The following is an 11056-nucleotide window of genomic DNA, read 5'->3' on the forward strand; positions in this document are numbered from 1 at the left end:
ATTCTTACTGTTACTGTGAAAATGTAATTCATTTTCTTTTGCACAGAAAATGTTCTGACAAGTTTAAGAGTAAAATAAATAAATAAATATTTGTGGCACTTTATTGCTGTGTAGTATTTCAGTGTTTGATCTTGAAGTAATTCAAAAGTATTAAGATCACATTTTTGTATTCTAATGGATTATGTTTGTCTTCCAAAAATCTTTGTGTAATTTGTATTTATTTATAACTGACTACATTTCTGATTATTCGGATTCAAAGCTAGATAGATATACATTGCAAAAGACAAGAAATTCTGGCAGAAAGTGTAGTTTGTATTGACATTAAAGACACAGGTCTTTCATGTTAAAAGCATTTTGAAAGGCAAAATGGCTCAAAATGAAGAACTTTGAACTGCAATGGATTAGGAGCTTTTAAATACGATTAAAGAAATTCTCACTGTGGGGGGCAGCGTTTCACCTCTCATTGTGCAACCTGTCAAAAATTATTAGAATAAGACTTTGTAGTGTCAAATCGGTTTATAGTCACACCTACTTGTAGTCCCGCTCCCTCTGCTGCAGCTTTCAGATGACGGAGCCGCCCGCTTCTGTGACGTCAAGAGAGGACAAATTATTCTACAGAGAGGTCATTCAGCCTCTTTGAGCCGCCGGTTGCAGCTAAGCGGAGGCGCCATCTTAAGACTCAAGCAGAGTGAGTGCTTTAATTCATTTAAAACCGTTCATATGTGAAATGATGCGAGTGGCTCCTTTTGAAGAGCTCGCGTTTCTACTGGGATTCGTTTCCGGTTAAGCTGTGTTATTTTATGCGCCTTATTGAAGACCTTCCACCTTGTCGTGGCTAGGTCAGGTTAGCACGCACTTTAGCGTAGCATGTTAGCATCCATGCAAAGACTGGGGAATGCTTGATAAACGTGGAGGGACACGCATTGACATTTTCACTTAAGATTCACACATGGCCGGTGACTGTATATTGGCTTTTCTTGATGTGATGTGATTCTCTATTCAGCTTAGTTTTGTGAACTCTGCTTATGGTTAGCATGTCCTGCTTGAAGTCATTCTGACTCACGCTGCACAGCTAACTAGCACGTGACGTCAAGTCCCGGTGAATGCGTGGGGGCGGGTTGTGTTACCAGTCGCCGCTTCTCGATATCCGAACTAGCTCAAATTAACCAGTTGCTCATTGCACCGCAGCTCCGCCAGCAGTCAGGACGCAACTATGTACCCGACTGCATTGACGCAAATGGCCCGGGGTAACCCGTTCAGCGCCCCCCTTTTCAGCCTCCAGAAAGTGGAAGAACCGCAGCAGAGCCTCCATGGACAGAAGACCCGCAGACTGGCAGCAGCCGCCACCTCAGACGGTAACCAGCAAACAACTTAAAGGCCGACTATAGGTTTAGCGCTAGCTGCGTTAGCTTAGCCGGGTACATCCTCCCGCTTATGACCAACCTTCAATGCATAATGTGTTCATAATCAAGCACAGGTGACCGTATGTGTGCACTGTTAATAATGATTCAATTTAGTTGGACGTTATGTATAATGAGTGATATAAATGTAAAGTCAGGTAGACTAGGCCTGTACAGCCTGTCTGTGGAGGACAAGGAAGGACAAAGTAGAAATTTGCCCTTGCTCAGCGGCTAATTGTATTTGGTTTATCACTATTTGTTAGGCGCTGGATTTGATCCAAATCAGATTGGTTTCTGTAATGAGCATGCAATATTTAATGTGCAAGTTGCACAACTTTGTACTTCTGCACATGCATGTGACCCCTCTCGTTCTTCCCTGCTCGGGAAGAACGAACTGTCCTAGTCTGAACATTTATTAGTGTTTTAAAACTCTCCCTCTGACTATACAAGAGTAATTCAACTTGATATAAACAGATTTACCTAGTCAAGCAGGTCTTTTATATTACAGTTCTTGGATTCTTACGGCAAACTTTTTTTTCCAGAGAAGGTAACATGTTTTAGTTAAATTTTAATTATCTATTGCAAAGTATATTTGGTTTGAGGATTGACATCCATGCATTTTGTCAATGACTGTCGGTGGTGTTTGTTTCTAGCAGTTGTGAGGTTGTCTATAACCATAAACAGATGTGGTACATTTTGATCATATTCGTCACTTGGGAGTGGATCTAGTTTGGCTAGACAATAATCAAGCTTACCTGGCTTTGTTTTCAGTCAAAACAAATATTGCATTATAAGTAGTTGTCTCGTCAATAAGTTGGGTTTCTACTTTCTGTTTGTAGCTGGACCAGCATCTTTGTCGATCTTTTTACACGCGTGAACTTTCAAACATTGATCAGTGAAACAACCTTTATTCCCCTTTAGTTTACATATACACATGTATTAAAACATCCCTGTGTTTCTTCAGAGGGTGACAGTTGTGAGTTCGGCTCACAGAAGTATTTCATCCTATGTGGCTTTGGTGGGATTCTGAGCTGTGGCACCACACACACAGCTGTCGTTCCCCTTGATCTGGTCAAATGCAGAATGCAGGTCTGTCTCCTTGGCCTGGAGCCATTTTCTTAATGTCGTACCCCGCCTCTCCATAACCGTGTGGTCCTTTTTTTATTTTAAATACACCAATATGCATGGGAGAAATTGTGTCAGCCAAGATGTGACGTCATACTGTCATGTATTGATTTCCATGACGGTAAAGTGTTGGAGTGATCATAACAGCCGCATGATTCTGCACCAGTGTTCCTGTGTGTTGAATGGTCACTGCCCTTGTAAACCCCACCACCTCTCGCATACATTCAGTCCTCAGTAGAGGACTCAAGTAAGTGAAGGTCAGAAATGTCAAACCTCATGGAGAATATAGGCAGACTGTTCACTGTGCTCATTAACACACTGACAAACATTTTTCTGTCAGGTAAGACTATAGTAAAAAAAAATCAATTGTAAACAAATGCAGATGTGTTTTGAGTAAATGTGATTTTTATCAATCATATGTATATCATTCTTGATTTATTTAAATCTTAATCTGACCACATTGATGTTTTGCAATCTAGACAGACTACTATTTGAACCATGCATCTAAAATGTTCAGATCTGTCCACATTTGGAGTGATTAGCATCTTTTCTGCACCACTGGACATAATTTAATTGTAAAAAATAATATTTATAGATGAGGTAAATATGGTCATTTAACTTTCTCTAAGTTACTGACATTATTTACATTGTTTAGTAAGATTAATGAAAACCAGTTGCTGCATTAAGCATGATAAACATTTCTAAATTTGTGGCTTTAAAAGGGATCAGCAGTACGGAAATTATTCTGTACTGAATGTCCTGTCTTGTAAAGCACCTCTGTGGTCTTAGTTCATACTTGGATCATGTGTACATTAATTTTTCTTGTTGGTGTGATCATAATAAATGGTGGCATGTTCATGGCAGAGCCATTATAAAGAAGAGTCGTGGCACTGAGTTCTGAAAGTCTAAAGCAAGGGTTTGCTAGTGTTTACAGTGACAACTCTTCTTTATGAGGCTCTGGTTTTGTGATGATTTATTTTGTCGCATGTGACCCTGCATGTTGCATGTTTTGTGTCCCCTCCCTTTCACAGAGGGTGTCAGCTGCGAGTTTGGCTCCAATAAGTACTATGCCCTGTGTGGGTTTGGGGGTATCCTGAGCTGCGGTCTCACACACACAGCTGTGGTGCCCCTCGACCTTGTCAAGTGCCGTCTGCAGGTTTGTATGGAGGCTGAACGTCACAATGGCAACAAAGAACTAACATCCTAAACAGTTTGAGTGTATTTTACTGCGCAAACTGTTGGACAAACTAATTTGATCCCCAGCATTGGACAGTTTTAAACATTTGTTAATTCAGCGACAGTGGTACATTTTTGAGTGGCAATAGACAAGTGTTTATCCTTAACGAAGTCCTTTATGAAGCGTTGATTGCGCGACATCATGTCTTAAAGCCCTGGTGTACTTCCGACCACGTGCCGTATTGCGAGCCGCATATTCAGTTCAGTGACTGTCGGATGGAGTCTGCACACCCCATCCACTGTAGTGGAAAAGTGCCGTATCGTCAATGCTCTTGTCAGGTTTGGCAGATGGGCAATTAGATAGGGGTGTCGCGATCTCAATTGTAAATCAGTGATACTGGCAGTGTAAGACAACTGGCCCAGCTGGGGAAACAATTGGGTGTTGAAAAATTGTCTAATGCCACCTAAAGATTTGTCATTTGAAATCTCATTTACATTATCTTAACTCATAGCCTTAGTGTTGGAAAATGAACTTTCCTGAACTAAACAATCCATTTGAATCACGGAGGACATAGAAGTAAAACAAGTGGACTTTAAATATTCCACTAGCTTATTTTGCCGTACATACTGAGAGCTTCAGCTCCCAATCGCTTATTGTCCTCTGAGCTCACTTAATTGTTTTTCCTCCTCAGGTGGACCCAGATAAATATAAGAGCATTGGCAAAGGCTTTTCAGTGACCATAAGGGAAGATGGTGTCAGGGGCTTGGCAAAGGGCTGGGCTCCCACCTTCATCGGCTACTCCATGCAGGGACTGTGCAAGTTTGGCTTCTACGAAGTGTTCAAGGTCTTCTACAGTGATCTGCTGGGAGAGGTGAGTCCACACACACACACCAATCTACTCTGATGTATAAATACTGATGCTTGCATGACCTAACTTAAAGTGATGAACTCGACAAACCAGCACGTCCGTTTCAGGGTTATTGTTACTATTAAATAATCATACTTGCTAAATGCCACATACTCAAAGGAGTTGCCTGTCTGTGGATCTTGTGGGATGTGTTATCATGTCAAAGGAACCATTTTAAATAGTCAAATAACATTTAAAATTAAATGGTGGAAAAAACACATATTGCATATTTTGACTGTTTTGATGATCTTTTTTGTAATGAGACTAGAGCTGCAACTAACGATTATCTTCATAATCGATTAATCTGTTGATTATTTTCTCGATTAATCGTTTGGTCTATAAAATATCAGAAAATATTGAAAAAAATGTTGGTGTAATGATGTTATCAAATGTCTTGTTTTGTCCACAAACCAAAATGATTGAATGATTTCTTTGTTATATAGAGTAAAGAAATGAAAAAAATACTCTCATTTAATAAGCTTAGACAATCTGAAATCTTGTTTTAATCATGAAAAAAGCTTTGAGTCAATCGATTATTAAAATCAGTTAATCGATTAATTGTTTCAGCTCTCGATGAGACTTGAATGTATTGAGTCACTCCCTGTGATGCAAACCAGGTTGTTTTACACTCCACACCTGAAGGTGGCAGTAATGCACCCTTGAGCTGTTAAAAACTCATGACTTCTGATGTAGTGTTGCCATGCTATTTTTTTGTGCACATCAGGTGGCATTGACTCTTTTTTTTTGTACTACATTCACAATTTCTCTGTTCACTTCAACTCTCTGACCATTTGTTGTGTGGCCGCACTAACAGGAGAATTCCTATCTGTGGAGGACATCGCTGTACCTGGCTGCCTCTGCCAGCGCAGAGTTCTTTGCCGACATCGCTCTGGCTCCTATGGAGGCTGTCAAAGTTCGCGTCCAGACCCAGCCAGGCTATGCTAACACCCTCAGACAGGCTGTTCCCAAGATGTACGCAGAGGAGGGAATCTGGGCGTAAGTGGTCACTTCCGTTATTCAGATGTCTTTTCAAAATGGCTACATCTGTGAAAAGTCTGCATGTTTTTGATGACAACACGCTCCTTAGATCCACCTCTGGAGGGCGCTGTTCTCAGAGCAGTGCTCCTCAGCAGCTTTCTGGCTGTACAGTTGGAGGTGCTTGAGTCATTGGCGTGTGAGAATAGTCTACCTGTCCTCCAGCTCACCTGCATCACTGGCAACTGTCCTTTACAGACAGAAGGCCCCCAGTGCTGCAAACCTGGAGGACGGACACTGAGCAAAGAGAGCACCAACTTAATAAATTGCCACTGATGGGTAAAACGAATAACACTACTGCTGTAACTTCAGGTTCTACAAGGGTGTGGTTCCCCTGTGGATGAGACAGATCCCCTACACAATGATGAAGTTTGCCTGCTTCGAGCGCACAGTCGAGTTGCTCTACAAGTTTGTTGTTCCCAAACCTCGCAGCGAGTGCAGCAAATCTGAGCAGCTGGTGGTCACATTTGTGGCCGGTTACATCGGTGAGTAACACAAAACCCACACTGTCTGCATCCACTTGACATTTCACAAATGCAATCTTTAGTGTTTTTCCGGAAGTTAGGGCTTTTAAATGTGGTCTTCAAATCTGTTTTAAGCAAATAAAAGTGTGCATGAAATGGAACTGTTGCTTGTTTACTTAGGCTCCCTTTTTCTTTTCTGCTGCCACAAAGATGCAAACAAATGCAAAGTAGAGCTGCAACTAACGATTATTTTGATATTTCTAATCTGTCGATTATTTTATCGATTAATCAAAGAAAACTTTAAAAATTGTTGATCGTTCGTCAAACCTGGAAATGATCCCGAATGTCTTGTTTTGTCCACAAAATAAAATGATTGACCTTTAAGGATTTCTTTGTTATCCAGAGCACAGAAATTATGAAATATTCACCTCTAAGAAGTTTAAACAATCAGAAATCTTTTTATAATCATGAAAAAGCTTCAACTCAATTATCAAAATAGTTGTTGATTAATTTAATAATTGATTGTTTCAGCTCTAATGCAAAGTATAATTGGACACGTCGGTGGAATCTTAACTCCCTAAAAAAGCTTGCTTTGGTATTTTTTTAACTTAAATTCACCTGTTGTACAGCTATCCACTGCACACACACACACACATCTGCGTTTATTGATTACACATTGCATGTTGATGGGCCAACATGTGGCAATGTCAACATTATTGTTTTCGTTTTAACATTTGTTCTCTCTCTGTGCAGCTGGTGTGTTCTGTGCCATCGTGTCTCACCCTGCTGACTCTGTGGTGTCTGTGCTGAACAAGGAGAAGGGCAGCACTGCTGTCCAGGTCCTCAAGAGACTTGGACCCAAAGGTCTGTATCTACAGAATCCAACGGTCATGATTTGAAAGTTTGATCAACACGCTCCTTAGATCCACCTCTGGAGGGCGCTGCTCTCGGAGCAGTGCTCCTCAGCAGCTTTCTGGCTGTACAGTTGGAGGTGCTTGAGTCATTGGCGTGTGAGAACAGTCCACCTGTCCTCCAGCTCACCTGCATCACTGGCAACTGTCCTTTACAGACAGTCGTCTCCCAGTGCTGCAAACCTGGAGGACGGACACACACAGCATGAAGTCACTGAAGGAATTTGGCTCTGGATTATTGACTGTGGCTGCAATCGTGCTGTAAAACCGTACAACTGAACCAACTCAGATGGTTTTGATGTTGGTCATCTTCAATCATTGTGTAGACTTGTACAAAACAAGTCTGGGCTGGGGCTGAAACTGCAGGCTAAATTGAATTTAGCCGTCATTAATTCAGTCATTTCCACGTGTTTTGTGGATGGAGTTAGACTATTGTCAGCTCCAGTGTGAACTAGGGCTCACCAATTAATTGCAATTTTATCAAAATTGCAGCCTACTGCTATTAGATATTTATTGTTCATGTGTGAACCCAGCTGAGTCTGTTGCCATTTTTCTGATGTCATCAAATGCTTTATCACAGTGAGGACTTGGGTTGAATTTGGCTGTTTGTTAATCCCGTTTATCTCATTGTGTCTGTGTGTAGGTGTGTGGAAGGGTCTGGTTGCCCGTATCATCATGATCGGTACACTGACTGCACTGCAGTGGTTCATCTACGACTCCGTCAAGGTGTACTTCCGCCTGCCCCGCCCTCCTCCCCCCGAGATGCCCGAGTCCCTGAAGAAGAAGCTCGGCCTCACAGAGTAAAAAAAAAACCTCAGCCTCTCCTTCATTCCTTTAATTGAGCCTCAGCCTCCAGCCGACTCCTGTATTCCCAGGTCCACCGTGCACAAACACACACACACACACACACACACAGTAGTTTTCTATATTTATGTTGTCAGCGCAAACTGCTCTGCAAAGAGAGCACATCTGCTGCTACTCCTGTATATTTGAGAAGAACCACAACGATGGGGCTGTCGCTCGCGGCTTACCAAGAGTACCAACATGGAAATATTGGTTTTATCGGTTTGTCAGTAGTTAAAAATGTGGATATTCTAATAAAACAAAATTCCCTCAAACATCTCCCCTCCTCTGTCTTTTTACTACATTTGTGTACAGCTTTTAATTAGCATGGAACCCCAGTGTATTGGCTCAGCAGGAAGACGTGTGCAGGCGACAAAACTGGTTCTGGACACAATGGCTATGCCGCAATCCAAGGGGTGCATCCTCCTGAGTGACTCGGTCGGCTGCTCATTCAGGAGGAGAAGGAAGTCGGTCACTGTAAGAGTAAAAACCTATTAGCAACTTACATTCCTAAGCACAAACATAACAACTTTGTATAGACAAGCTGAAACTGGCAAATCCTCTGTAAAGGCCTCTATAACCCTGGCACCCGCAGTTAATCTAGTGTTCCTCATATTTTTGTTGAACCTAACCTAACTGGGGCAGAGGACTGATGCAACCATGACGTCCTCTTAAGGTCGACTTGGTATTGCAGAGAAAATCCCCCCAACTTTCATATTCACAGGCAGAATGAGAGGATGCCCGCCTGTTAACATCTTTGTTCATGTTTGGCCTTGTCTCAGTTTGCCTCAAATCTGAGCTGTTTCCAAGAAAAATCATCAGTGACTCAAGAAATTAAAATCTTAGCAACTGTGTAAAATGAGACGGTTTATTCAACATAACTTGTGGGTTCTTATAAATTCTGGCAGGCTGTACACTTTAGGTTCAGCGCTGCCCTCCACAGTTCAGTCCTCAATCAATCACAGTTCTTCTTGCCCCTCAAAGTCTGACTGCCGGTTTTAGCCATAATCAGCCAAAACACCCTAAAAACTTGATTGTGTTAAACAAATCTAAAATGTTTTCATTTTCAACATAGTTCCAGACCTTATAATACAACAATGAATTGCCTTACATGTCACGCTCCTGAAATATGACAAATGTAACTTGTCTCCACACAGATTTTGATTTGAACACAATTTGTAGAAAAATAAAACACTTTCTACGATGGCAGAAAGAGATGCGTTGAAATTCCTTGGTAAGTCCCTGTCGGTATGAAATGATAAAAGTTTTAAAATTATATTTAACTAATAAATATCCAGGCAACTTTAAGTCCATTCTTGTGCTGTAATAAAGGTTTACGTAAAAGCTGGTAGATGAATCCCAAATTCAGGCTTTTTAAAAATGTTTTTAATTATTTGTTTGTCTTTAAAAAAATTACTTTGACCATATTAAGTGCCTCATTCTAAAAACAGGTGAACTGACTGGGCAGTTTTAAGACATGAGTGACCATATGGGGCAAATTAGTTTAACTTAGACCGCTGTAGAACTAAATACAGTAAACAGTACAGTAAAATGTCATTTTGTGCCAAGTTTAAGTTGCAGAGCTGTCACAGAAAAAAAAGAAAATATATATATGTATATATATGTGTATATATATATATATGTATACATAATATTTTTCTGCTATAGAAACTTGTATCATTATTTACAGAACATACTTAGGCAAAAGCTAGAAATGCTACTATGAGTGGGAAAAAAAGCAAATTTAAAACCACAGTTGTGATAAAACTCAGAGGTGTTGTTGACATCACAGTTGTCTCCACTCAACACAATATCATTTTTGAAATATTCACAAAAATACCTCACAATATTAATCATCTTAAAAGAATATATATCCAAAATAATTGGAACACTGGGCCCTTTTCCCTACAGCCATTTTCACCATGTTTTTAGCAGGACTTTGAAGTGCGTTAGAGAGCTTTGAACTGTAGAGGGCAGCACTGCGTCTCTGTGTGTGCAGCATGCTGGGAATTATTATTAGAACAGTGATGGTCATTCCATACAAGTCAGGACAGCGCGACAGTGAGTCAGCATGCACACTGAAACAGGAAGCCAAATGGAACCTGGCCATCATTGATTTGATTATTTGACCTTTCATAATGGCTGCAGTTCAAAGGGCCCTTTTGCTTTTGTTGTAAAATGAACTGAGCCACTGTAGATGGAATAGCCTGAGGTCACGGTGTCTTATAAATAATCTGCAGCTCTTTTATTATTGACTGGTAATTTGCTTGCGTATCAGTTATAAAACCATGGGGGAGAAGATGAATCCTCCTCTCACTTGCTGTACTCCACCACTAGAGGGTGTCCTCTCCTCACGTCACCAGATTTACTGTTAAGTGGAGCAGTCAACTGTCCTTTTAGCTCAGTTGATCAAGGACACTTTTAATTAAAGGCCTGAAATAATTCATAGATACCTTCGTGATGAACAATATATCCTTAATTTATTGAAAATTAAAATATTTTAATCTTGTTTGACTTTTATATTGAATTAAAATGGCAGCAATTTAATTAAATTGATTTCATTCTGAAAATTATTTTCCAGGTTTTGGTAAAACATTTTTTTTGACCAAATTACCAAATGTCTGTATGTGTACATACAATACATGTTTCTTTGGCCAAAAGCTTGTATGCCACAGGAGGCAGGGACATTTTGGCTGTTCGTCATGTTCTATCACACCTGACGATTGCTATGCATGGATTAATACTTGGTTTTATGGTTCAGGTAAGGGACTAGGGGATGCAACCGTGCTTGTGCATCATGTGCTGCTTGGCGTCGTTAGTATCCAATTTGTTGTTGTTTTTCCTTTTCCATCACACTGGCAAACAACTCTCTGTCTTCCGTTCTGTCGGCGAAACACTGCATCCCTAACAGCACTGCAGGGCCTGCTGACGGGGGGAGGTTGCAAGGGGTCATGGGAAATGGAGTCCATTTACTTGTTCCCCTGTCTGTGAGGTCACAGTGTCATCGCCGCCGCCTCGTTGAATAAAACATCAGCACAGGCAACAAAAAAAATGTTTCCCAGAGCTCCACTTTTGCACGCCAGCTGTCATTTCCACATTTAGAGCGCACCTGTGACTATAGACAAGTGTGTGTGTGTGTGTGAGAGAGAGGGAGAGAGCTTCATATCGGCGACGTGTACACTCACACGTCCTCC

General features: G+C 41.0%; 1 protein-coding gene and 2 non-coding genes across 4 annotated transcripts; all 3 read left to right on the top strand.

The window, feature by feature from the left end:
- The first annotated feature begins 606 nt into the window (after nt 1-606).
- Nucleotides 607-8139, top strand: slc25a3a (solute carrier family 25 member 3a). Of its 2 annotated transcripts, none has more exons than XM_044021537.1 (8): nt 607-688; nt 1189-1355; nt 2365-2489; nt 4394-4573; nt 5424-5605; nt 5957-6129; nt 6862-6972; nt 7663-8139. In XM_044021537.1, exons 2-8 carry the CDS (start codon nt 1214-1216, stop codon nt 7821-7823), a joined length of 1074 nt encoding a protein of 357 aa, XP_043877472.1. In that variant the 5' UTR covers nt 607-688; nt 1189-1213; the 3' UTR covers nt 7824-8139. The 2 variants fall into 2 exon arrangements, with proteins under 2 accessions (XP_043877472.1, XP_043877471.1); XM_044021536.1 differs by lacking the exon at nt 2365-2489 and adding an exon at nt 3557-3681.
- LOC122767367 lies at nt 5683-5883 on the top strand. The gene has a single exon (XR_006360214.1). It is a non-coding gene; the product is annotated as a small nucleolar RNA SNORA53 (small nucleolar RNA).
- On the top strand, nt 7018-7218 carry LOC122767368. Its single transcript, XR_006360215.1, has one exon. It is a non-coding gene; the product is annotated as a small nucleolar RNA SNORA53 (small nucleolar RNA).
- Nucleotides 8140-11056: the final 2917 nt, after the last annotated feature.

The sequence above is a fragment of the Solea senegalensis genome, linkage group LG3 (assembly GCF_019176455.1).
Source record: "Solea senegalensis isolate Sse05_10M linkage group LG3, IFAPA_SoseM_1, whole genome shotgun sequence".
Lineage (NCBI taxonomy): Eukaryota > Metazoa > Chordata > Actinopteri > Pleuronectiformes > Soleidae > Solea > Solea senegalensis.

What these genes read in the sequence shown, in the direction of transcription:
- slc25a3a (XM_044021537.1), top strand. Translation starts at nt 1,214, where the DNA reads ATGTACCCGACTGCATTGACGCAAATGGCCCGGGGTAACCCGTTCAGC. An exon ending in AGCAGCCGCCACCTCAGACG is followed by an intron (nt 1,356 to 2,364) that starts GTAACCAGCAAA and finishes GTGTTTCTTCAG; the next exon opens with AGGGTGACAGTTGTGAGTTC. An exon ending in CAAGAGACTTGGACCCAAAG is followed by an intron (nt 6,973 to 7,662) that starts GTCTGTATCTAC and finishes GTCTGTGTGTAG; the next exon opens with GTGTGTGGAAGGGTCTGGTT.